This window comes from Strongylocentrotus purpuratus, unplaced genomic scaffold (assembly GCF_000002235.5).
Source record: "Strongylocentrotus purpuratus isolate Spur 01 unplaced genomic scaffold, Spur_5.0 spur5_scaffold_16, whole genome shotgun sequence".
In the NCBI taxonomy this organism is placed as follows: Eukaryota; Metazoa; Echinodermata; class Echinoidea; order Camarodonta; family Strongylocentrotidae; genus Strongylocentrotus; species Strongylocentrotus purpuratus.
The window spans coordinates 12,089,839-12,117,528 of NW_022145601.1; the positions used below are offsets into that span (position 1 = coordinate 12,089,839).

Below are 27,690 nucleotides of genomic sequence, written 5' to 3' on the forward strand. Positions count from 1 at the left end.
TACAAACATAATTTTCCGTGTTTTGCATCCTGATTCAACAGATTTGTGAAATCAACCATCACAATGTTACTAAGTACCTTTAAGAAAGCAATTTTGACACCATTAATCTTTATGTACTGCTAGCTAAACTCTTTAATTATGGCATTCGAGTTTAATAAAGATCCAGAATGTTCAGTGTGGTCAAACGTTATCTATAAGGAAAAATATAATATATGGTGTTCCACAATGATCAGTGCTAGGGCCAACTCTGTTTGTATCTATATAAATGATCTGCCAAGACTGCCATCAGTAACTGATTATTTCAATTTGCGGCTGTTTGCCGATGATTCTAATATAATTCATACTTTTCCAGCTCACCAGGGCGACATTAATGTGAATGAAGTAATGAACAACACATGGAAAATTGTAAAAAATAGTTATAAAGATTAAACTGAACATAGCTGGAGAGGAAATCCAAGCGGTTGATGTTACCACTTATGATAGAAATCTGCCATGGAATAGTCATATTCGTTATGTAAATCAGTGTATCAGGATTGCATCATTTCGTTCCTAGGCGTACTTTGAGAGTATCCATTATCATATAAAACGTGGATAAAATCACACAGGTGTGGGGAAGCAATATAAGGTTAGCCTATTAAGAAGCATATTGTATTCACAGAAAATAGCAGTTCGTGCTTTTTTCATTTAGAGAGTGAATTACTCATACAGCTCAACTACTTTCATATTTGATCTGTTGGATTAAAGTTTGTCTCATATGTTGATATATAGTGTATAGAGTATAGTTACTCCACAAGGCAAACAGAAGGTTAACAATTACGTCTGCCAAAATGTAGAACGACACATGGTTGATTTCCTTTGTCTCTTGTGGTTAGTTACTTGATTAATGTCAGATTAAGTTACAACACATTTGTTGAACAAATCATGAATCAAAAATCCATGCAAATAGTCTGTTTGTGTACAACAATTATATTTAGTATTTTGTAAGACATTGTTAAAGTTATATATTTTTCATAGTATTGATTGCAATAGTACATTAATTTCTTTGTTTGTGTTTTGTTTTCTGAAAGTTACTTGTACAAAATACATTGTTGAGCTGTGCATAAGGCGTTAGGGTCAACTAGCACATATGCTTTTATCCGCCCATTTTTACCAACCAATATTTTCTCTTCTTGTACATATAAATATGTATGAAATAAATGGTACTTATTTGCTGTTCGTAAATAAATCTATCAAATACAAAAATCTAATAAAAATAATAAACAGTGGCAGGATTGTAACCAGAAAAAATATATACATGTATATGGAAGTGAATTAACATCAACTCAAATCACATGAAATAAAATGAATTCAACATTTGAAAGTATCTAGAAGGAACCCCAGGTGTTAAATTTAATATCTTGTTTAAGATAATGAAAACAATGAGCTCCTGTGGCCATGAGCAAGGCAAGACCAGTGATTTTATTGCCTTTCATATGGAGTATCCTTTTTCTAATGTCATTAAAAAACAAAATATATATATGAGAGAGACAAAATCTTTATAAAAAAACAACTAAGGAAAGAAGAAATCTGCGAAATTAAAGGGGATCCCTCATAAAAAATGAACATTATTACGTTTTGCGTACTGACATCCTTCTCATTTAAACGTTTATTACAATGGGGTTCGTCTTTTATGTTTCTTTTATTCGACGTTTATTCTTCTTCATACTTATCAAACTGTTTATGTATACTTTATGTACATATATATGTTTAATTGCATTGGATTAATTGAACTTTTATGTATATCATTATGATATTCGTTATAGATAGGTATGATAGGCACTCCTTTGTTATAAAGTTCATTAATTTTGTGTGAAAGCAAACAAATAAGAAACTCATAATTGCAAATGTATAAATAAATCGGTCAAAAAATAAAGCAGTTATGATTGTTTGAAAAATGATATCTCTATATGCGAATCTCAAATTGGCAATTCGGTCAATGGATTGTGATGTATTCGTGGACAATTCTTTCATTTGTTGTGTACAAAAAGACCAGTATTGTCTGTTTTTTCTCCTAGTGCCTTCTTCCATGGGGCACTCCTACATACAATGTATTATGGATAGCATATAATATTATATATTTTAAATGATATGTGTTTTTATTTGTGTTTGAAATAAATTGAATCGAATTAAATTGAATCTAAAGTGAAAATTTCAGTTTGAAAAGAAATTACATATTTGCACACCCAATGACGTTAGAATACCAGTCATTCAAAAAGGGCATTGACTGGAAAGCGGTCTTATTCTCTTTCTGCCAAAATTATTTGTGTATGAAACCCGTGACTGATGAAGCATTGAGAGCTCTACAGAGTGAGTCAGAAAATATGTCCCACTTTTTAAAAGTTGTACTGTTTGAAGTATGTATATTTAATCATGGGTTTCATGATATGTCTTGATAGAGTTATCCTCCTAGTACATTTAGGTACCATTTTCATTTGAGTCTCTGCATGCATGACTGAACATCAGACAATCTTTACAAGACTGCCAGATCTCACTTGCGCCAAGTTACTGGGCAAGGAATAAAACAGTGCGTTGAACAAAGACAGTCGGACAGACGCAGACACACACACACACACACGCACACACACATGTATGCATACACACGAACACACGCACACACAGCACACACCGTGACAATTGTTTCATAATTTCCCCTTTTCTGATTAAGCAATGATTTTTTATCAAGATCGCGGAATGTTTAAGTGGCATAGCCCTGACAATATTTCCCTTTAGTACAAATTCACTACCCCCATCATGTCATCATCATCATCATTGTCATCATCTTAATCTTCATCCTCATCATCATGAAGCACAACATCCGCCAATACGCACTAAGAGGACAGCAGCCACTCAACTTTTCGTACGAGAAGAAGAATTCCCGACAAAAAGTAACAGTTTGGGTGGGCCTTGTCTGTCTGGCAGTCTGTGTTCAAAACACTATTTTATTCCCCACCTAGCTACTTGGCGAGTGAGATTTGGCAGTCTTGTAAAGAATGTCTGATGTTCAGTCATGCATGCAGAGATTCAAGACATATCATGAAATCCACGATTAAATATTCATACTTCACACAATACAACTTTTAAAAAGTGGGACTTTTTTCTGACTCACTCTGTAGAGCTCTCAATGCTTCATCAGTCACGGGTTTCATACACAAATAATTTTGGCAGAAAGAGAATAAATTGCTGAGATTATTACATGTATCATCCGTGTGTGTATTTGACAACAAAGTGAACGCTAATCAGTATACGCTCTTAGAATTAAATTGCATGTAGGTAACTGCTGGTTGTTTTTAGAGAATTACCCGATTCTTGGCAATGATTTTAAAAATTCAGCGCCACAGGGTTTTGAACATTCTAGGGCAATATATATTTCATACCATAAAGCAATACACGTTTGGGTGATATTCTGAAAACTTCAGACTTTTAGAATACTGAATAAGAGGTATGTTAAGGGTATTTCAACACACAAAAGAACCTTCAGCAACGACTTTCTCGGAGCCAGTACTCCAGTTTGTATACAATTTGATATGGGCAGACTTAGGTTATTTTGTACAGAAGTTAGAATATCTGTGGATGTTTGAGGTGATTTGAACCATGTGCTAATTACGAACTGGTCTACACATTATTCTACACAGACCGATTTAATTGTTGATGTTTATGTGTGACCAATCCTCTCTAACCTTATATCTCAATCATATAAATGAGACCGATACCAGACTACTCATCACGAAAAATATCCTCCTATTATACTTTTCTCATTCCCCCTACCCGTATTATCCAAATCTCTTTTCAAATTCATCAAAAACTCTAGCATTTTAAACACCTTTCCTCGTACTGGAAAATATACATTTGCAATGTATCATAATTTCTAAATCCTGTTAAATATCTTTCATTGGAATGTATTTTCCAATTTGATCTGAAACTAAAGAAAGAACCTTCAAATCTAAATGTGAATTAATCAACCCAAGAACACCTATTCTGTGTAAAGTACCAGGACTTAAATGACAACTTCCATCTCACATTAAACTCCATATATTTCTTACAACATAATATCTGCATATTTATCTTTGCACTCAGAAAATATCAGGGATCATTTGTTCTTTTCCCTGATTTCTTTTTCCTTTAAGGAAGGAAAGAAAAGTATAAGAAAGGATAGATTGTTAAAATCCATCACTATAACAATAACAAATTCGGAACACTTCTCTTTGGAGGACAGTGACATCACAATCACGAACCATAATATTGTCTGCTGAATGGAACAAAAAAATAAAGGTGATATTTAAATATTTATAGTCTCCAGAAGAAAATCCATGAAGAAAATTGAAGTGAACCATGTTTTTGTAATACTACGACAAATCAAATACAAATACATCCAGACCAGACCAGACAACCGATTATATTATCCACAGAGGCCAAACAAAATAGGTCAGTTTGAACTTTTTGGAGTCGGTGCGAAGTCGGTTTGCCAGTGTGACTGAGGGACCGATTCTCAGCGAGTTGGAGCAATGTAATTGTGTCTCCGGTCTGTTGTCGGTCTTGTATCTTCTGTCAGTTGAACTACCCGTGAATCGAAATTTCTCTATTTCATATGTAAAACTTATTTTAAAGAGCGAAGATGTTAGTTCATCCTCTTTTTACTAAAAGATTTCTGAGAATGTATTCAATATGAGAATTATGAAAGTTATGCATTTTGACCAAAGTATGAAGTGCATATGTACATGGAGAGAGGCGAATAATTGGCACTTCGTTAGCATCTTTTAATGCTTAATTGGTGGCGATACACTATCAAATTTGGACATAAATTCTAGAGAAATGAAGCGAGTACTCTACATCAGCAGTTTACAGCATTACACATGTAGAGTGTTAATGAAAAGCGATAGTAGAGATCGTATTCCTTTTCCTTTCTCTGTCCCTTTTATCTTTCTCTCTTTTCCCTGTTTTCTCTCATATTTCTTAGTATTCGATGTGTCTGAGTGTGTGTGTTTGTGTGCGTGGGGAGGGGGGGGGGCAGGTCAACCTAGCATTGGTTATGGATGAGTCGTAATGAAATATTGATCCGCCATGTTCTTTTTCTATCGCGCAGATCTAAAACCAGGTTTATTTCAGCCCCCCCCCCCCAATAAACAACAAATAAAGAGAAATTGCAAGGCAATAGAACTGTATTGTAGCAGAACGCAGTACAGTAATGTAGGCAGACTTCTAAAGCCGAATACAGAACTGAATGCAAAGTCCAATTTATGTATTGCTTTCATATAATCACGCTTGAGCGTTCCTTCAGAATAGACCAAATATCATCGCTACTAAAGGGTACGGGCTAATTTACACAGTAGTTTAATGTCACATTACAATAAGTAACATGGTGTTTGGAGAGCACGGTAATATCATAGAGAGAAAAACGTTGTGGGTGTGAATTACGTTAAACATGGCGCTCTTTTCAGCAGCAGCAAATGGAGACTTCCTGAAGATACAATCATTAATCGACTCGGAAGACAAGTCAGAGGATTCGGGAGGAGTTGATGTAAACTGCACGAATGCATCTGGCAAAACACCCCTTCACATTGCTTCGGAAAACGGACATTTGCAAACGGTTAAATGCCTCACCCACCATGGAGCAAAAGTGAATGTGATCGATGCTAACCTACAAACATCGGTTCATTTATGCTCGAAGAAAGGCCATCTTCATGTGGTACAGATGTTAGTGAACGAAGGAGCAGATATTGAAATTGGTGACAAAGATGGGTTTACAGCTCTTCACGTAGCATCATTCAATGGTCATATTGATGTTGTCAAATACCTTGTTACTAAAGGGGCAGAGCTGGAGAGACTTGGTAATGATTACTGGACACCTCTACACCTTGCTTTAGACAGTGGCCATCTTGATATTGCAGATTACCTTTTGACAGAAGGAGCCAACATTAACACATGTGGTAAAGATGGATATTCAGCTCTACATACTGCATCACAAACTGGTGATATTGATGTAGTGAAATATCTAACCAGTCAAGGAGCAGAAGTGGATAGGAGCACTGACGATGGTTGGACCGCACTTACTTTGGCTTCATTTGGCGGACGCCTTGACATTGTCAAATACCTTGTTAGTAAAGGGTCTCAACTTGACAAATGTGACAAAACCGACAGGACCCCCTTGTATTGTGCTTCTCAAGAAGGCCATTTTAAAGTCGTCCAGTACATCGTGAACAAGGGAGCAGGCATTGAAATTGGTGATAAAGATGGGTATACAGCTCTTCACATTGCATCCTTCAAGGGTCATCTTGATATTGTCAAATACCTTGTTAGGAAAGGGGCACAGCTTAACAAATGTAACAAAAACGACAGGACACCCTTGTCTTGTGCTTCCCAAAAAGGCCATCTTGAAGTCGTCGAGTTTCTTGTGAACGAAGGAGCATGCATTGAAATTGGTAATAAAGATGGGGTTACAGCTCTCCACAGAGCATCATTCAATGGTCATCTTGATATTGTCAAATACCTTGTTAGTAAAGGTGCAGACCCGGGGATACTTGCTAATGAAGAGGACCACTATGACTACCTTCGCAGTACGTTCGGTAGTAAGGCTCTCCCTAGCTTAATGACCCGCCCATACTCCCCAACATACGATCCATATCTTACCAGTAAACAAGACAGCTCTAGCTCCTCGAGGAAGAGTATCACAGAAGAGACAAAGATTATAAGTCTGGACGAGTACAGCATCAAGGTTCCAATTTCACCAGACGATGTGGACAGAGCCAAATATATCACAGCAGAAGCATTGACAACCATTCCACCTGACTTAAACCTGGAAAAAGACGAAGTTATCATCTCAGTTGGGCTCAAGCTATCCCCTCCTGGTCTTCAGTTTAAAACTCCGGTGGAAGTCACGGTCTCGCATAGCGCTATTTTCACCAACCCAGACAAGGCAGAAATTGTGCTATACACCCGAAGGACTGGTAAGATCTACCTTTTACCATAGATCCCATATTTCCATATAAATTCCGTTCTCTCGTTGTGACAGTGCAGAGAGCCCCTGACTACCACGACGACCTCATCACAATTATGACAGAGATCTTCACACAAAATTAATTCTTCCCTACTTTTCTTGGTATCACATGACCTCACTTCGACGTTGATATTCCTCTGAGAATGTTCTTATTCACTAAGTTTTACATGATCAAATTCTATTAGAATAGAAATTCACTTAAAGAAAAATTGTTTCAGTCTTTGTGTTTAAATAACTTATAAATCGCACAGTTTATATACAGCCGCTGTTTTCAGGATTCGTGTGGAAAGATCGAAGGGAATTATGAGAATGATTTAATGCATAAAACATGTTGTTAATAGCCAATCACCAAAAAGCAATTGTCATTTTGTAATGTCATTGTTCATGAGTAAAACAATGACTCTCCAACAAGGCTCCCCAGAAAACCCGCAAACTTTGCTTACTTGCTTACTTTGCTTAAGTCGGGTCAACTGCCCGAGCTGTGATGGCCATCCACACATTCCTGTCCAGCATGGCTGCTTTTATCTCTGACAGTTCAAGTCCCGTATCCTTCTTGAGTAAGTCTGTATAAGTAAGATGAGGTCTTCCAGGTTTCTTCTTCCCGTGTTTAGGCTTCCAGAGTAAAAGCTGAGATATTGGTTCATTGATGTTCCTACAGCTGTGGCCTGCAAAGCGTAGTCTTCTTTCCCTGATCTTTTCTGATACTTTTGGTAGATTCCCGTACAGCTCCTTATTGGTTATATGCTGGCTCCAGTGCACGTTAAATGCTGTCCTAAGAGGTCTGGTGTAGCAACCATCTAATTCTTTTGCCAGCTTTGTTGTAACTGCCCATGCTTCGCAGCCGTATAGAAGCACAGATTCAACTGTAGCAACAAACAAACGTTGTTTGAACTGCCTAGGAAGAGAAGATTTCCAGATTCTTCCAAGCTTGCTACACGCTCTCCATGCTGCTGACTTACGAGCTTTCACATCTTTTTCTGTGCTCACCATCAGTGCTCCCAGGTACTTGAAATCAGGTACTTTCTCCAACTGAGTTTCATCATTTGTTTTTATAGTGATGATCCCCCTGTGATTGAATGACATGAACTTGGTTTTGCCTGAATTCATCCGGAGCCCGACCTTGCCTACCGATGTCTCCACCCTGCAAAACTTGCAGAAAAATACTTGCTTTCTTTATTTGTGAAAGTAAATCCCAGAGTATGACAGTTCACTGCGTAACAAATAAACACGGTCCCCTTTTTTGTTTTCTTGACAGAGTCTGATGAATTTGCAAGGATAGTTCCTGCTTCTGACAAAGCTGCTCGATGTGTAGTCGCAAAGAATCACCTTACTCTGTACTTAGACCATTTCTCGGAATGGTGGATTATCTCCTTAATCAGGAGATACTTCATCGGTAAACGGCTCATCTGTACGCCTTACGTTCCGCTATCAACATACAGAGATGTGTTAAACCGCATCTATCTCGTCATTAAAGACGACTTCTGTGGCATGAAAGAGGTATATTTATCACAAATTAACGGTTCGGTATAGTTTTAGCTGAATAAGAATTTGAAGTCCATTTTTAACATTTATTGAATTTAAATGAAAGTTTAATTGTACAGGAAATCCTTTAGTAAGTCCATGCAACTAAGATATATAATAATTTTTTTTTGTTTGTATAGCAAACACTTGAAGTAAATATTTAGTGTATATTCAGTGCAATTATTGCAACTATTATTATTATTATAATTACTATTATTGTCATTATCATTCTTTCAAATTGATTCATATATGTTCAACCTTTTGCAGGATACCATACGAGACTACCAGGTAGCCTTTCTTGGTGAGCAGTACTGTGTATATTGGGGGAAAGGACCCCTTTCTGTCAGACATCTGGAAAACAAAGAGGAAGTGTCAAAAGAGGTAACAATCCCAATATAATTGTTACTGTTGTTTTCCCCGAAGAAAATTTTCCTGACAAACAAATCATCCGTTACCTATTCTGCAGGTCTTAATATATATATCTTTTACATTACCAAAGAAATAGAGCTTTCTTAAAGCGATATCGAACTGATGAACTTTCCACCTTAGCATACTGTTCATTGCACAACACCATCTCATTATAATATAATTTCAGGAAACTCGATTCAAACATGGGTCATGATTCATGATATAACATTTAAATTACGACAATGGCACCGTTCCCTATAACTTCGTAGGATATTAATTAATGGTTATCTCTGATTTCCTTAGGAACTTGAAGAATGTGCTTTCTTTGACATGACGACCCATCGGATGCCGTTCACTCTTCAGCCACGTGAACAAATAGTATCCGGAGTTCTCGTCACTCTCATCTTGAAGCAAAAAATCACGAAGAAGATCACCTTTCCAGTACAGTACAACGGTAATGTCAAGAGCATGGATTCCTTTGGGGGGAGGGAGGGGTGGGGGGGGGGGGGGCTTAAAGACTTCCACTGGCAGTGCTGGCAGAGAAGGTCGTATTCTTGTGCAGTTTCAGGAATGGTTATTTGCCTGAGCTTCGAACAAGCTGTGACAAAACATCAGATTTAACACAAAAATTACTTTCCACAAACTTTATTTCTTTTCAATGACTTGTGTAGTAAAGACATGATATCATACGAATTTAAAAAACGCATTTTTATTGATACCAGATGTAATGCTCACGAAAACAAAATTAAACTTTTTACCAGTTTCGTCGATCCTGGTATCATTTTTTCATGTGAAGAGATTATATTACTGCTTGTACCAGTGAATTTGACCCGACATCATTGATAGTTTGATATTCCGTTTATATTGGGCCACCCTGTTTGTGTCTATTCATTAATAATAATTAAGACACTTGAAATGAAAATGAAGCCGGTCACAATGAAGAAGAGAACTTTAAGGACTTTTATTTCTAGAATTGTTTTAATTATTATTTCTATATAATTATATATATAATATATATACATTATTTTTAGGTGCAATCATTTAGTGAATAATAGCAACATGGCAAGAGAGTCGAATTTGGAATACTAATCATTTTAGGCTAATTGCTTCTAATCACGTTGGTATAATACATTCACAATTTAGATGTGATGCATGAGAATCCAATTGCCCAATCAACCCCGACAGGAACTGCATCGTGCAAAGGCAAAGCTGAACCATCTGATGTTGGACGGGGAACATCCAAATGTAAGATTAGAAAAATTAGTATTAATACTTTTTTTGCCTTTTCTGTTTGTTTGTTTTTGTTTTTTTTCATACACAAACCTTTGGTATGCAGGGCATCGTTTCACGAAAGCGTCACGGGTATACAAGTGAAAAACGAGTGTAAAAATAACACGCATTCATGGAATTTCGGCGAGCTTGTTATATGAAGCAATTTCCTTATTGTAAAGAGACGATTGAAACGAAATCGAACAACTAACCATGTATTTGTGCTATTCTGATTTGATTGTGATTGATTATTGCATCATCAGCATCTCAGCTCCCCGAAGAGCAGACGAGAAGCGAGCATCATCATCTTGAAACGATAGGTTCAACATCACCTGAGCCTGCAAACACAAAGGGTAAGACTATGTCCTATCAGGAGCGGTTCTGGGGGAATACATATATAGTTATTTGAGAGGGGGCACAGGGGGGTGTAGGAGGTGGGGTCTTCTAGCATTCGTTTTCTACATGTGCTTTTTTTTTGGGGGGGGGAGAGGGAAGCTCTAGAACCGCTACTACGGCCTATATTCTTGTAATTGGCCTTTTGTTTTGAATATCCTGTAATGTATTATCAATGTTTTTCTAATCCGTATAATATTTACTCTTTCAACTGAACAATTTTTGCTTCATGTTCCATGATATCATCTCATTGATGTCAATAAACCAAAATCATACAATATAATTCGAGGGTCAACATGCGATAGATAACGGATCAGTCAGAGTTCTCCACAGCACAGGTCAAAGTCTGGTTTTAATCATTTTCTAAAACCTTTTTTTTACGTTGCTTTATTTCAGACAGAAGTAGTCATGCTGATGTCTTTACAAGACCTGGGCCGTTTACTCCACCATCGGTAGAGTCACCGTCAATTGAACATGCCTACGAAGCCACACATGATTTGGTTACAGAGACAGGAGCAATCGGTAAGGAGCTGAAAGATAAAGTCGTGTTCTGGGCTCGGTAACAACACAAATGTCAATTTTATTGTATCTCACAAAAATTAGTCTTATCTCCTCAATCAATCGTAAATTTAAGATGAATATTTACTGACACTTAATTTTACGCTAAAGATATTAACGTACGAATTAACATCCTAATAATTAGTGGGTAGGCTACCTGAAAAGGTCGCTGGAACTTGACCGGGGTAATAATATTCTAGTCCTTTAGGAGCGCATATATTGTGATATACGCTTATTTCCGGCACATGCTCTTCGGAAATTTGAACGATGTAATTGATTTACGTCATATCATCTTTTGTTCGTTTTGTTTTAAGCTCTGACATCATCGCCAGTGCCCGTCCATCCGGTAAAGTCTGCAGCAGAGGGTACAATGGGAGTCTTAGCCCTACCAGCATTGGCGAAAGACGTTTTCAAAGAATTGGGTCCAAAATTTTCAGAAGATCAAATGCACCAGCGTTCTGGAAACTTCTATTTCAGCTTCCAACAGGTCCAATTGAATAATACTCAAGGAAATACTGTTGCCTCTCCCCCTGTTCCCATTACTTCCATAGTACCTCCTAGGCTACAGCATGAGTTGCGTTGCCGGTTGGACAGAGAAAGCCCAGTTTTTGATGACTGGAGGGGTCTTGCCAGTGAGCTGGGACTTGGAGACTACATACAATCACTGGAGCAGTGCAAGAATCCGACTGAAGAACTACTCGTTCTTGCTGAGAGTCAAAAGAAGATTCAGAACCTTGGGGACTTGGCCAAGGCGTTCGAACGCATGAATCGTGGGGATTGCCAAGAGCTCTGCGAGAACTATGCGTTTGAGAGAACAAAGACAGCTGATCCTCGGAAGGATCAAATGGAAGATGATGACACTGACATCAATGATTAGGGAACAGGATCAATGTGTTCCACATCACCCTTTAATCCAGGGTCTATGGCTCGTTAATCATACAACCTGTGAAAATAGCATTATATGGTTGTTGTAATCCACCAACTGCCTGTCATTTGGTTTAAGAAACCACAATCATTAGATTTGCTCGAAAAATGTAAAGATAAAGAAAATGTATAGTCTAAGGTTCGTATTCGCCTAATCATTTAAGCCATATCTAGAGGGAAATATCATGTTTAAAATAAAACTTAAATCTTAGACCTATTTCCTTTTTGAACCACTTTTTTGACAAAGGTCTAAATCCAGCGTCGGGTTAAAATATTAGAACAATTCAGGCCTATAAAAATCACTAAACATTGCTTAAAGAGGAAATATGCATGTTTATTGGGTATATTACTTCCCAATATTGCGTAAAACTTATTCAATTTTGAGTACACTTACCTAGTAGTGTGTAAATTTTTACCCTCTTATATGCTACGCTGCATCAATATTATTACATCGATTGCGTTTACAGGAACGAAGAATTGAGATTCACTCTTGGCATATTCATCGATTTTAAGAAAGCAATTTTGACATCATTAATCTTAATGTACTGCTAGCTAAACTTTTTAATTATGGCATTCGAGTTTAATAAAGATCCAGATTGTTCAATGTGGTCAAACGTTATCTATAAGGAAAAAGATAATATATGGTGTTTCACAATGATCAGTGCTAGGGCCAACTCTGTTTGTATCTATATAAATAATCTGCCAAGACTGCCATCAGTAACTGATTATTTTAATTTGCGGCTGTTTGCCGATGATTCTAATATAATTCATACTTTTCTAGCTCACCAGGGCGATATTAATATGGATGAAGTAATGAACAACACATGGAAAATTGTAAAAATAGATATAAAGGGTAAACTGAACATAGCTGGAGAGGAAATCCAAGCGGTTGATGTTACCACTTATGATAGAAATCTTCCATGGAATAGTCATATTCGTTATGTAAATCAGTGTATCAGGATTGCAACATTTCGTTCCTAGGCGTACTTTGACAGTATCCATTATCATATAAAACGTGGATAAAACCACACAGGTGTGGGGAATCAACATAAGGTTAGCCTATTAAGAAGCATATTGTATTCACAGAAAATAGCAGTTCGTGCTTTTTTCATTTAGAGAGTGAATTACTCATACAGCTCAACTACTTTCATGTTTGATCTGTTTAATAAAAGTTTGTCTCATATTTTGATAGATTACTGTGATATTCTAAAGTATAGCTACTCCACAGGGCAAACAGAAGGTGAACAATTACGTCTGCTAAAATTTAGAACGACACATGGTCGATCTCCATTGTCTCTTGTGGTTAGTTACTTGATTACCTATAATGTCAGATTCTGTTACAACACATTTGTTGAACAAATCATGAATAAAAAATCAATGCAAATAGTCTGTATGTGTAGAAAAATTATATTTCGTATTATCATTTTGTATATTGTAAGACATTGTTAAAGTTATATATTTTCATAGTACCGGTATTGATTGCAATAGTAAAATCAATTTCTGTTTTTGTTTTGTTTTCTGAAGGTTACTTGTACAAAATACATTGTTGAGCTGTGTATAAGGCGTTAGGGTCGACTAGCACATATGCTATTATCCGCCCAATTTACCGACCAATATTTTCTCTTGTTGTACATATAAATATTGTTGTATGAAATGAATAGTCCTTATTTGCTGTTTGTAAATAAATCAATTAATACAAAAATCTAATGAAAAAAATAATAAACATTGACAGGATTGTAACCATAAAAGTGATGTACATGTACATGGAAATGTATTAACATCAATTCAAAACACATCAAATTAAATGAATTCAACATTTGAAGTATCTAGAAGGAACCAGAGGTGTTAATTCTTTGAAAGCATTCTTTGCATTTAATTAAACTAACACAACTTGACAAATAGCGGGGAATAAAGGGGATCCCTCATAAAAACTGAACATTATTACGTTTTGCGTGAGACCCTTCTCATTCAAACGTTTATTACAAAGGGGTTCGTCTTTTATGTTACCTTTATTCGACGTTTATTCTTCTTTATACTTATCAAACTGTTTATGTATACTTTATGTACATATATATATTTAATTGCATTGGATTAATTGAACTTTTATGTATATCATGATGATATTCGTTGTAGATAGGTATGATAGGCGCTCCTTTGTTATAAAGTTCATTAATTTTGTGTGAAAGCAAACAAAAAAGAAACTGATGATTGCAAACGTTTGAATAAATCGGTCAAATAATAAAGCAGTTATGAATGTTTGAAAAAATGATATCTCTAAATCTATATGCGAATCTCAAATTGGCAATTGGGTCAATGGATTGTGATGTATTCGTGGACAATTCTTTCGTTTGTTGTGTACAAAAATATCAGGATTTTCTGTTTTTCTCCTTAGTGCCTTCTTCCATGGGGCACTCCTACATACAATGTATTATGGATAGCATATTACATTATATATTTTATATGATACGTATTTTCATTTGTGTTTGAAATAAATTGAATCGAATTAAATTGAATATATTGTGAGAATCTCAGTTTGAAAAGAAATGACATATTTGCACACCCAATGACGTTAGAATACCAGTCATTCAAAAAGGGCATTGACTGGAACGCGGTCCTATACAGAGTGAGTCAGAAAAAATGTCCCACTTTGTACAAGTTGTAATGTTTGAAGTATGAATATTTAATCATGGGTTTCATGATATGTCTTGATAGAGTTATTCTCCTAGTACATTTAGGTACCATTTTCATTTGAATCTCTGCATGCATGACTGAACATCAGACAATCTTTACAAGACTGCCAGATCTCACTTGCGCCAAGTTACCGGGTGAGGAATAAAACAGTGCATTGAACAAAGACAGTCAGACAGACAGAAACACACGCACGCACACGCAAACCCACACGCACACACCGTGACAGTTGTTTTATAATTTCCCCTTTTCTGATTAAGCAATGATTTTTATCAAGATCGTTGAATGTTTAAGTGGCATAGCCCTGACAATATTTCAATTTAGTACAAATTCACTACCACCATCATGTCATCATCATCACCATCATTGTCATCATCTTAATCTTCATCATCATCATCATCATCATGAAGCACAACATCCGCCAATACGCACCAAGAGGACAGCCGCCACTCAACTTTCCGTACAAGAGGTAGAATTCCCGTCAAAAAGTAACAGTTTGGGTGGGTCTTGTCTGTCTGGCAGTCTGTGTTCAAAACACTATATTATTCCTCACCTTGCTACTTGGCGCAAGTGAGATCTGGCAGTCTTGTAAACAATGTCTGATGTTCAGTCATGCATGAAGACATTCAAATGAAAATGGTACCTTAATGTACTGGGAGGATAACTCTATCAAGATATATCATGAAATCCACGATTAAATATTCATACCTCAAACAATACAACTTTTAAAAAGTGGGACAATTTTTCTGACTCACTCTGTAGAGCTCTCAATGCTTCATCAGTCAAGGGTTTCATACACAAATAATTTTGGCAGAAAGAGAATAAATTGCTGAGATTATTACATGTATCATGCGTGTGTGTATTTGACAATAAAGTGAACGCTAATCAGTATACGCTCTTAGAATTTAATTGCAGGTAGGTAGCTGCTGGTTGTGTTAGAGAATTACCCAATTCTTGGCAATGATTTAAAAAAATTCAGCGCCACAGGGTTTTGAACATTCTAGGGGCAATATATATTTCATTCCACAAAGAAATACATGTTTGGGTGATATTCTGAAAACTTCTGATTTTCGGAATACTGTATTAAAGGTATAGCTAGGGTATTTCAACCAACAGATGAACCCACAAATGAACCTTCAGCAACGACTTTCACGGATCCAGTACACCAGTTTGTATACAATTTGATATGGGCAGACTTAGGTTACTTTGTACAGAAGTTAGATATCTGAGAATGTTTGAGGTGATTTGAACTATGTGCTATTTACGAACTGGTCTACAAATAATTCTACTCAGACCAATTTAATTGTTGATGTTTATGTGTGACCAATCCTTTCTCAACTTATATCTCAACAATATAAATTAAACCGATATCAGACTACTTGTCATAATAAAATATCCTCCTATAATAAGTATCTCATTCCCCCTACCCGTATCATTCGAATCTCTTTTCAAATTCAGGCAAAAACTCTAGCCTTTGTAACACCTTTCCTCGTACTTGTAGATATACATTTGCAAGTATCATAATTTCTAAATCCTGTTGAATATCTTTCATCGGAATATATCTCTGAAATTGGTCTAACATTAAAGAAAGAACCTTCAAATCTAAATGTGAATTAATCAACACAAGAACACCGTTACTGTGTAAAGTACCATGACTTAAATGACAAACTTCCATCCCACATTAAACTCCATATATTTCTTGCAAAATAATATCTGCATATTTATCCTTGCACTCAGAAAATATCTGAAATATCTGGGATCTTTTGTTTTTTTCCCTGATTCTTTTTTCCTTTAAGGAAAGAAAAGTATAAGAAAGGATAGATTGTTAAAATCCATCACTATAACAATAATAAAATCGGAACACTTGTCTTTGGAGGATAGTGAAATCACAATCACGAACCATAATATTGTCTGCTGAAGGGAACAAAAATTAAAGGTGATATTTAAGTATTTATAGTCCACCAAAAAGATCCATAAAGAAAAATAGAAGTGAATCTTATCTTGTACTACGTACCTACGACAAATCAAATACAAAGACATCCACGTGCACCCAGACCAGAGCAGAGCACCGATTACATTATCCACAGAGGCCAACAATAAGTCAGTTTGAAATCGTTGGGGCCGTTACGAAGCCGGTGTGCCAGTGTGACTGGGGTATTAATCATACCTCCAAACCGACTTCAAATCGACCGATTCTTAGCGATTCGGGGCAATGTTATAGTGTGTCCGGTCTTTAGTCGGTCTGGCATCTTCTGTTAGTTGAACCACACATGAATCAAAATTTGTCTTTTTTATTTTTAGAACTCATTCTCAAGATATAGGATGATAGTCCATTTTTTTTTAGTAAACAAAATTCTGAGAATGTATTCAATATGAGAATTATGAAAGTAATACATTTTGAGCAAAGTACATAATATATGTACATGGAGAAAGACGAATGACTAGCACTCTGTTAGCATCTCATAATGCTTATTATTGATGGAGATATACTGACAAATTTGGTTTATATTCTGCCACTTCTAGATCAATGAAGCGAGTACTCTACATCAGCAGGTTACAGAATTACACATGTAGAGTTTGAAAGAAAAGCGATGGTTGAGATTGTATTCATTTATTTTCCTCTGTCCTTTTCATCTTTCTCTCTTTTTCCTGTTTTCTCTCATATTTCTTAGTATTCGATGTGTTTGAGTGAGTGTGTTTGTGTGCGTGGGGAAGGGGGAATCAACCTAGCACTGGTTATGAATGAGGCGTAATGAAATATTGATCCGCCATGTTCTTTTTGTTTCGCGCAAAATTAATCTGAAACCAGGTATAGTTCAGGCCCAAATAAATACAGAGGAATGGCAAGGCAATACGACTGTATTGTCGCAATACGCAGTACAGTAATGTAGGCAGACTTCTACAGCCGAATACGGATCTGAATGCAAAGTCCAATTTATGTAATGCTTTCATATAATCACGCTTGAGTATTCCTTCAGAATAGATCAAATATCATCGGTATAACAGGGTACGGGCTAATTTACACAGTAGTTCAATGTCACATTACAATAAGAAACATGGTGTTTGGAGAGCACGGTGATATATTATCATCAAGAGAAAAACGTTGTGGGTGTGAATTGCGTTAAACATGGCGCTGTTTTCAGCAGCAGCAAAAGGAGACTTCCTGAAGATACAATCATTAATCGACTCGGAGGACAAGTCAGAGGATTCGGGAGGAGTTGATGTAAACTGCTCGGATGCGTCAGGCAAGACGGCCCTCCACATTGCTTCGGAAAATGGACATTTGAAAACGGTTAAATGCCTTACCAATCTTGGAGCAAACGTGAATGTAATCGATGCTAACCTACAGACATCGGTTCACTTATGCTCAAAGATAGGCCATCTTCATGTGGTAGAGCTGTTAATGAACGAAGGAGCAGATATTGAAATTGGTGACAAAGATGGGTTTACAGCTCTTCACATAGCATCATTCGAGGGTCATTTTACATTGTCAAATACCTCGTTGAGAAAGGGGCACAGCTAGACAAATGTGACAAAACCGACAGGACACCCTTGTCTTGTGCTTCTCAAGAAGGCCATCTTGAAGTCGTCGAGTATTTCGTGAGCAAAGGAGCAGGCATTGAAATTGGTGATAATTATGGGGTTACAGCTCTTCATAAAGCATTATTCAATGGTCATCTTGATATTGCCGAATACCTTGTTAGAAAAGGGGCACAGCTTGACAAATGTGACAAGAAAGGCAGGACACCCTTGTCGTGGGCTTCTCAAAAAGGCCACATTGAAGTCGTCGAGTATATCGTGAACAAAGGAGCAGACATTGAAATTGGTGATAAAGATGGGGTTGCAGCTCTTCATAAAGCATCATTCAATGGTCATCTTGATGTTGTCAAATACCTTGGTAGAAAAGGGGCACAGCTTGACAAATGTGACAAAAACGACAGGACACCCTTGTATTGGGCTTCCGCAGAAGGCCATCTTGAAGTCGTCGAGTTTCTTGTGAACGAAGGAGCAGGCATTGAAAATGGTGATAAATATGGGGTTACAGCTCTCCACAGAGCATCATTCAAGGGTCATCTTGATATTGTCAAATACCTTGTTATGAAAGGGGCACAGCTTGACAAATGTGACAAAAGCGAAAGGACACCGTTGTTTTGTGCTTCCCAAGAAGGCCACCTTGAAGTTGTCGAGTATATCGTGAACGAAGGAGCAGGCATTGAAATTGGTGATAAAGATGGGGTTACAGCTCTTCAAAGAGCATCAATCAATGGTCATCTTGATATTGTCAAATACCTTGGTAGGAAAGGGGCACAGCTTGACAAATGTGACAAAAAAGACAGGACACCCTTGTATTGGGCTTCAGCAGAAGGCCATCATGAAGTCGTCGAGTTTCTTGTGAACGAAGGAGCAGGCATTGAAATTTGTGATAAAGATGGGGTTACAGCTCTTCACAAAGCATCCTTTAAGGGACATCTTGATGTTGTCAAATACCTTGGTAGGAAAGGGGCACAGCTTGACAAATGTGACAAAAACGACAGGACACCCTTGTATTGGGCTTCCGCAGAAGGCCATCTTGAAGTCGTCGAGTTTCTTGTGAACGAAGGAGTAGGCATTAAAATTGGTGATAAATATGGGGTTACAGCTCTCCACAGAGTATCATTCCAGGGTCATCTTGATGTTGTTAAATACCTTGTTATGAAAGGGGCACAGCTTGACAAACGTGACAAAAACGACAGGACACCCTTGTTTTGTGCTTCTCAAGAAGGCCATCTCGACGTCGTCGAGTATATCGTTAACAAAGGAGCAGGTATCGAAATTGGTGATAAAGATGGGATAACAGCTCTTCACATAGCTTCACTCAAGGGTCATCTTGATATTGTCAAATACCTTGTTAGGAAAGGTGCAGACCCGGGGAAACTTGCTAATGAAGAGGACCACCATGACTACCTTCGCAGTACCTTTCGTGGTGAGGCTTTCCCTGGCTTCATGCCCCCATACTCCCGTACATACAATCCATATCGTACCAGTACACAAGACATTTCTCGTTTCATGAGGAAGAGAAACACAAAAGAGACAATGAATATTAGTCTGGACGAGTGCAGCATCAAGGTTCCAATTTCACCAGACGATGTGGACAGAGCCAAATATATCACAGCAGAAGCATTGACAACCGTTCCACATGACTTAAACCTGGAAAAAGACGAAGTTATCATCTCAGTTGGGCTCAAGCTATCCCCTCCTGGTCTTCAGTTTAAAACTCCGGTGGAAGTCACGGTCTTGCATAGCGCTATTTCCACCAACCCAGACAAGGCAGAAATTGTGCTATACACCCGAAGAACTGGTAAGATCTTCCTTTTACCATATATCCCATATGTCCATATAAATTCCTTTCTCTTGTTGTGACAGTGCAGAGAGCCCCTGACTGCCACGACGAACCCATCACAATTATGACAGAGATCTTCACACAAAATTAATCCTTTCCTCCTATTCTTGGTATCATATGACCTCACTTCAATGTTGATATTCCTTTCAGAATGATCGTATTCACTGAGTTTTACTTGATAAACTTCTATTAGAATAGAAATTCACTTAATTTTTTTTCTTCAGTCTTTGTGTTTGAATAACTTATTAGTTGCACAGTTCATACAGCCGCCATTTTCCACATTCTTGTGGAAAGATCGTAGGGAATTGTAGGAATTAAACAAACAAATATTAGACATGATCTAATACATGAAATTGTTTGTTAATAGCCAATCACCAAATAGCAGTTGACATTTTGTTAACGATATTGCTCATGAATAAACAATTACCCTCAAACAAAGCTTCCCAGTCAATCTGCGAACCTTACACAAAATACTTTCCTTACTTTGTTATACTAAATCCCTGAGCGTTGACAGTTCACCGCGTAACAAAATTAACACGGTCCCTTCTTTCTATGTGTGTCTTGTTGAAAGGGTCTGATGAATTTTCAAGGATAGTTCCTGCTTCTGACAAAGCTGCTCGGTGTGTAGTCGCAAAGAATCACCTTACTCTGTACTTAGACCATTTCTCGGAATGGTGGATTATCTCCTCTATCGGGAGATACTTCTGGAGATACTTCATCGGTAAACGGCTCATCTGTACGCCATACGTTCCCCTGTCAACATCCAGAGACGTCACGAACTACATCTTTCTCGATATTAAAGACGACTTCTGTGGCAAGAAAGAGGTAGATTTATCATGAATAAAAGAGAAGGTTGAGTTCTGGGAAGAGGTGAAAAATAATTTGTGAGCGTTATCATTCTTATTATGCAAGTGTGGAAGAACATCAGATAAGACATGTTCCCTGAAAAGCATGGCTCTTCAAATGCCTTTATATTCTAAATATGTCATGTAACTCGTAAAACTCGGGGGGGGTTAGGTTTTTACGCCACGTGTCCGTGTAGTCCCATATACATCTTTCTGTGTACAGTGTTTGTAACTTTACCAAGACTTTGCCAAATTTCTTATCATTTTGATGATTCCAGAACCTTGCATTACACACAAATTCTATTATGCTAGATGATCAACCTTTGCTGGTCGATTTCACACCGTTTCTTTCACAATGCAATCGCATGACCAGAACTCAACTTCATCTTTAACAGTTCGGCATAATTTTAGGTGAACAAGAATTTGAGTTAAATAAATGTTAAAATAGGCAGGAAATCCTTAAGTAAGTCCATGCAACTTATATTACATGTTTATGTTCATTAACTTCATTGAAATAACTTTCTTTTGGTGTCTCCGGTCTTCCAGTGGTTACGATGTCAATACTTTTTTGTGCAACGTTTTCTGAGTAGAGGGGTTCGTGAACGGACGGGGAGGAGGGGTTGGGGCAGGGGGGCAGAGGGGGGGGGGGTACGTGGTCACAACAAATGTAAAACAAATCACAGATATAATATTCAAACCCTATAAACATTTCGCATCTTGAAGTAAATAATCAATTCGAGACTCATAAAAGATTCACCCATAATTGCCGCCAGAGTGTATATGGGTATACCTTGCAATTGCTCCAGTACATTTCAGTGCCCTCTTGAAGAACAGCATTATTGCAATTATTGCAACTATTTTTTATTGTTATTACTATTATTGTCATCATCATTGTGTCAATATGGATCCATATATGTCCAACCCTTTGCAGAATACCATACAAGACTACAAGGTAGCCTTTTCTGGTGAGCAGTACTGTGTATATTGGGGACAAGGACCCCTATTTGTCAGACATCTGGAAAACGAACACGAAGTGTCAACACAGGTAAGAATCTCAATATATTTGATGCTGTAGTTTCCCCCGAAGTTAAATTATCCTGACAAAACAAATCGTCTGTTTCTTATTCGGTAGAGCCTAATATATATATTTTTATCCTGGGTCCTCACAGTTACGAGGCCATTGCTTTGCCAATGAATCATGACTGTACACAGCGAGGGTTAGGTTAGGGGGCAGCCCCCACAAATAAAAACAAAACAAAAAAAATGCAATAAATTATCAATAATTCATTGAATTTCCTCCGGTCCCCAACAGAAAAAATTCCTCTGCACGGCCATGAATTATGGTTCAAGGCATGGCCACATGGGATCTTTTTCCGCTGAGGACCGGGGGAAAATGCAATGAATAATTGATAATTTCGTAGGGTGTTAATTGATGGTTATCTCTGATTTCTTTAGGAACTTGAAGAATGTGCTTTCTTCCACATGACGACACATCGGATGCCGTTCTCTCTTCAGCCACGTGAAGCATCTGAAGTTCCCGTCATGTTCATCTTGAAGCAAAAAGTCACGAAGCGTATCGCCTTCAAAGTACTGTACAACGGTAATATCAAGGGCAAGAACTTCTTTGGGGTAGGGGGTGGCTTAAAGACTTCCACTGGCAGAGAAAAGCGTATTCTTGTGCAGTTTTAGGAATGGTTATTTGCCTGAGCTTCGGGCAAGCTGTGACAAAACATCAGATTTAACACAAACATAACATCCACAAACATTTTTTTGGGGAGGCATTTTAAATAGTTGTGTAAGAAAGACATGAGATTATACGATTATACGAGTATACGATAAGATTCTACTACTACTGATAACAGCGAATTTGACCCACATCATTGGAAGTCCGTTTGTATTGGGCAGCCCTGTATTTTATTATGTACATTATTTTTACGTGCAATGCTATACATTTCATTCAGTGTAGCAAAAGCACCATGGCAAGTGACTCCAATTTGGAATAATTATTATTTTAGGCTAATCGCTTCTCATCACGTTGTAATCATGTATTCACAATTTAGATGTGCCGCATGAGAATCCATTTGCCCAATCAACCCCGACAGGAACTGCATCGTCCAAAGGCAAAGCTGAACCAACTGATGTTGTACGGGGAACATCGAAATGTAAGATTAGACAAAATAAGTATTAATACTATTATTCCTGTTTTTGTTTTTTGTTTGTTGGTTTCATACACAAACTTTTGTGTGTGTAAAAAAATAAACGCTTTCAATTGGATGTGCTTGTTACAAGTTGAAGTTAAAGTTCAAGTGTAATTTCAAGTTCATTGATACAAATCCACAAGGAACAACAATACATTAGGACATAATACATACATAGGTACACAATGCATACATTAGATCAGAATACACCTAAGAAACAGGTTCATGGGTGTAAGGAAATAAAAGTTAATTAAAAATAATTTAAAGTACATGAAACAATATCCTTAAATGTGAGACAATTTGAACAAAATCGAACAAATTACATTGTAAGGAGACACACAGAAGCTTTTAATCTTGCGATGTACTCATGAGTGCAAGATCTATGAAAAACTTCTTTGTATTTTTGCTATTCTGATTTGATTGATTATTACATTTTCAGCACCTCAGCTCCCCGAAGAGCAGACAAGAAGCGGGCATCATCTTAAAACAATAGGTTCGCCATCACCTGAGCCTGCAGACACAAAGGGTAAGACTAAGTCCTATCAGGAGCGGTTCTGGAGGAATACATATTATCTTTTGGGGGTAGGGGTAGCATGGTGTGGGGTCTTCTAGCTTTCGTTTTCTACACGTGCTTCTTTTGGGGGAAGGGGGGGGGTCATTAGAACCGCTTTTTGGGGCCGATATTCATGAAATTGGCCTTTTTTTAAAATCATATCCTTTACTATATTATTGATGTATTTTTACATCGTATGATTTTTACTCTGTAAATTGAACAATTTCATCTCTAAACTACATGTTCCATGATATTATCTCAATCATGTCAATACAAAAAAGTAATAAAATACAATTCGAGGGTAGACTCGCGATGATATCGGATCAGTTAGAGTTCTTTACAGCACAAGTCAGAGTGTGGTTTAATCATTTTCTAAACGCTTTTTTTTTCGTTGCTTTATTTCAGATAGAAGTAGTCCTACTGAAGCACTTACAAAACCTAGGCCGTTAACCCCGTCATCGATAGAGTCACCGTCATGTGAACATGCCTACCAAGTCACAGATGACTTGATAACAGAAAAACAGACAGTTGGTAAGGATTTAAAAGATAAAGCCGTGTTCTGGGCTCTGTAATACAAAATGCAATTGTATCTCCCAGAAAATAATCTTATCTCCTCAATCAATCGTAACTTCAAGGTGAATGGTTACTGACATTTGATTTAATGTTACAGATATCCTTTGGCAAAACGTTAATCTATATATGCTACACTCGTCCCATGTGTAATAAGTGGGTATAGGCTACCTGAAATAGTTGCTGGAACTTACACTTATTTCCTTTACACTCTCTTCAGAAATTTGAACGATGTTATTGATTTACGACATATCATTTTTTGTTCGAATTTGTTTTAATCTCCGACATCATCGACAGTGCCCGACTATTCATTGGAGTCTGCAGCAGAGGAGACAATGGGAGTCTTAGCCCCACAGGCATTTGCGGCAAACGTTGTCCAAGAATTGGTTCCAGGACCTTTAGCAGATCCAGTGCATCAGCGTTCTGGAAACGTCAATATCTACGTCCGAGAGATGGTCATCAACAATCCCCAAGGGAATAATACTCAAGGAAATACTGTTGCCTCTCCCCCTGTTCCCATTACTTCCATAGTACCTCCTATGCTACAGCATGAGTTGCGTTGTCGGTTGAACAGAGAAAGCCCAGTTTTTGATGACTGGAGGGGTCTTGCCAATCAGCTTGGACTTCAAGACTACATACAATCACTGGAGCAGTGCAAGAATCCGACTGAAGAACTACTCGTTCTTGCTGAGATTCAAAGGAAGATTCGGAACCTTGGGGACTTGGCCAAGGCGTTCGAACGCATGAATCGTGGGGATTGCCAAGAGCTCTGCGAGAACTATGCGTTTGAGAAAACGAAGTCAGCTGATCCTCGGAATGATCAAATAGAAGATGATGACACAGACACCAGTGATGAGGGAGCAAGTTCAATGTGTTCCACGTCACCCTTTAATCCAGGGTCTATGGCTCGTTAATCAGACAACCTGTGAACATAGCATTATATGGTTGTTGTAATCCACCAACTGCCTGTCAATTGGTTTAAAAAACCACAATCATTAGATTTGCTCGAAAAATATAAAGGTAAAGTAAAGGTATACTCTAAGGTTATACGCTGCACTGCATCAAGATTATTACATTAATTGCTTTTCCAGGAACGGAGCAGTGAAATTCACTCTTGGCATATTCATCGATTTAAGAAAGCACGGTTGACACCATAATTCTTAATATACTACTAGCTAACTCTGTAATATGGCATTCGAGTTTTACCTCTTGCATGGTTTAAGGACTATTTTAGTAACAGAACCGGGTTGTTCAACGTGGTTAAACTATAAGGAATAAGATAAGATGTGGTGTTCTACAAGAATCAGTACTAGGGCCAACTTTGTTTGTATCTAGATAAATGATCTGCCATCAGTAACTGATTATTTCAATTTGCTGCTTTTTGTCGATGATCCTAACATAATTCCTATTTTTCCACTTAACCAGGACGAAATTAATGTGGATGAAGTAATTAAAAATACCTAGAAAATTGGTCTATTGCTAACAAACTTACAATGAATTCAATGAAAACGTATTTCATGTTACTAAGTAGTAGAAGTAAAAAAAAATAAAAAGAAAGGTGTAAATGGTTAACTGAAAATAGCTGGATAGGATTTTAAATAGGTTGATGTTGCCACTTATGATAGACATCTGTCATGGAATAGTCATAATATTCGTTAATGATAATATGTAAATCAGTGTTTTACGAAGAAAGTTATAGAGTTATTTAGATTGCGACATTTTGTTCCTAGGCTTACTCGACATTATCATATAAAACGTGAATAAAACCACACAATACCTGCGGAATATAGGTGTGGGGGAGCATTTTAAGGTTAGCCTATTAAGAAGCATATTGTATTCACAGAAAATTGTAGTTCTTACTTGTTTGCATTTAGAGATTGGAGAACTCCTACAGCTCTGCTACTTACAAGATTGCGAATCCTAAGTTTGTAAAATTTGGATTATCTATCAATCTATACTTTCATGTTTGATATGTTTAATAAAATTTGCCTCATATTTTGATAGATTTCTTTGTATAGGTATTGTTGATCTTTTTATGTATTTCCATTTATGAAAGTTTGTATAATTTGGATTATCTATCAATCTCTATTTTCATGTTTGATCTGTTTAATAAAAAATTGCCTCATATTTTGATAGATTTCTTTGTATAAGTATTGTTTATCTTTTTATGTATTTCAATTTGGTGGCCCCTTTTTATAAGCCCTGCTTTCTCCGGGGTCACCAAACCATCAATGTGTTCCTCAACATTTTTTATGTAACTTATTTTAATGTATATGTATTTTGATGGTTGAACAAATAAATGAATTGAATTGAATTGAATTGAATTACTATGATATTCTAGAGTAAAGCTACTCCACAAGGCAAACAGAAGAAGAAAAATTACGTCTCCTGAAATTTGGAATGACACAAGGTTGATATTCGTTGTCTTTTTTGGTACGGTGAATTTTGGAATAGATTACCTATTAATGTCAGATTCTGTATTTTGTTGAACAAATCATGAATTAAAAACCCATCAATCAGTCTGTATATGTACGAAAAATTCTATTTCATATTATCAGTTTGTATCTTGGAAGACATTGTATAAGTGTTATATTTGTTTAGTATTGATTGTAATGGTAAATATTTTGTTGGTATTTTTGTTTTTCTGAAGGTAACTTGTACAAATGACATTGTTTAGATGTATGACGTTAGGATCGACTAGCACATATGCTATTATCTGGCCCCTTTTACCAACCAATATTTATATAATTTCGGATGGCTTTGAGTGTGATACCAGAATATATTGCTCGGCTATGACTATATTGGTCTCGTCTCTGACTCGTCCAATATTATGAGAGCAATATATTCTTGTATCACGCGAGAACAAAGCCATAGCAAATTATTATTATTATCGATATCAGGCTCACTAGCGAAATAACCAAATTTGACTTACCTCGGTAAATATGACTTTGTTTTCGTGTGATATCGATATCGACAGTTGAAGTTCACGGATGATTGAGCAATACGTAAACATTATTGATCAGTCATCCGGGTACTGCGCTAAAGATATTAAATTCACTGATTTCTTTTAAGACTTGGAGGCATTATATAGATAATCATTTTTCTTCTTGTACATGGAAATATCGTTGTATGAAATGAATGGTACTTTTTTGCTGTTGGTATATAAATCAATCAAATACAAAAAATCTAGTAATAAATCTAACATTGACAGGATTGTAAATATAAAAGTGATGTAAATAATTATATACAGAAATAAATTCGCATCAACTCAAATCACATCAAATGAAATAAATTCAACATTTAAAAGCATCTACATGTAGAAGGAACCACAAGTGTTAGATTGATTTTTGTTG

At 36.9% G+C, this 27,690-nt stretch overlaps 2 protein-coding genes across 2 annotated transcripts; both read left to right on the forward strand.

The window, feature by feature from the left end:
• Positions 1–5,458: 5,458 nt before the first annotated feature.
• LOC115924678 (serine/threonine-protein phosphatase 6 regulatory ankyrin repeat subunit C-like) lies at positions 5,459–6,623 on the forward strand. The gene is made up of 2 exons (XM_030987404.1): positions 5,459–5,963; positions 6,532–6,623. The coding sequence occupies exons 1-2, from the start codon at positions 5,459–5,461 to the stop codon at positions 6,621–6,623; spliced, it is 597 nt and encodes a 198-aa protein (XP_030843264.1).
• On the forward strand, positions 6,609–27,640 carry LOC100892214. The gene is made up of 8 exons (XM_030986789.1): positions 6,609–6,980; positions 20,743–20,996; positions 21,948–22,061; positions 22,472–22,616; positions 23,077–23,178; positions 23,654–23,740; positions 24,173–24,298; positions 24,635–27,640. Exons 1-8 carry the CDS (start codon positions 6,623–6,625, stop codon positions 25,249–25,251), a joined length of 1,803 nt encoding a protein of 600 aa, XP_030842649.1. The 5' UTR covers positions 6,609–6,622; the 3' UTR covers positions 25,252–27,640.
• The last annotated feature ends 50 nt before the right edge of the window (positions 27,641–27,690 follow it).

Excerpts from the sequence above, each read along its gene's own strand:
- LOC115924678 (XM_030987404.1), top strand. The coding sequence starts at position 5,459 with ATGGCGCTCTTTTCAGCAGCAGCAAATGGAGACTTCCTGAAGATACAA. Across the intron at positions 5,964-6,531 it reads AGCCAACATTAACACATGTG|TAAAGGTGCAGACCCGGGGA; the intron begins GTAAAGATGGAT and ends ATACCTTGTTAG.
- LOC100892214 (XM_030986789.1), top strand. The coding sequence starts at position 6,623 with ATGACCCGCCCATACTCCCCAACATACGATCCATATCTTACCAGTAAA. Across the intron at positions 6,981-20,742 it reads GCTATACACCCGAAGGACTG|GGTCTGATGAATTTTCAAGG; the intron begins GTAAGATCTACC and ends TCTTGTTGAAAG. Across the intron at positions 20,997-21,947 it reads ACTTCTGTGGCAAGAAAGAG|AATACCATACAAGACTACAA; the intron begins GTAGATTTATCA and ends AACCCTTTGCAG.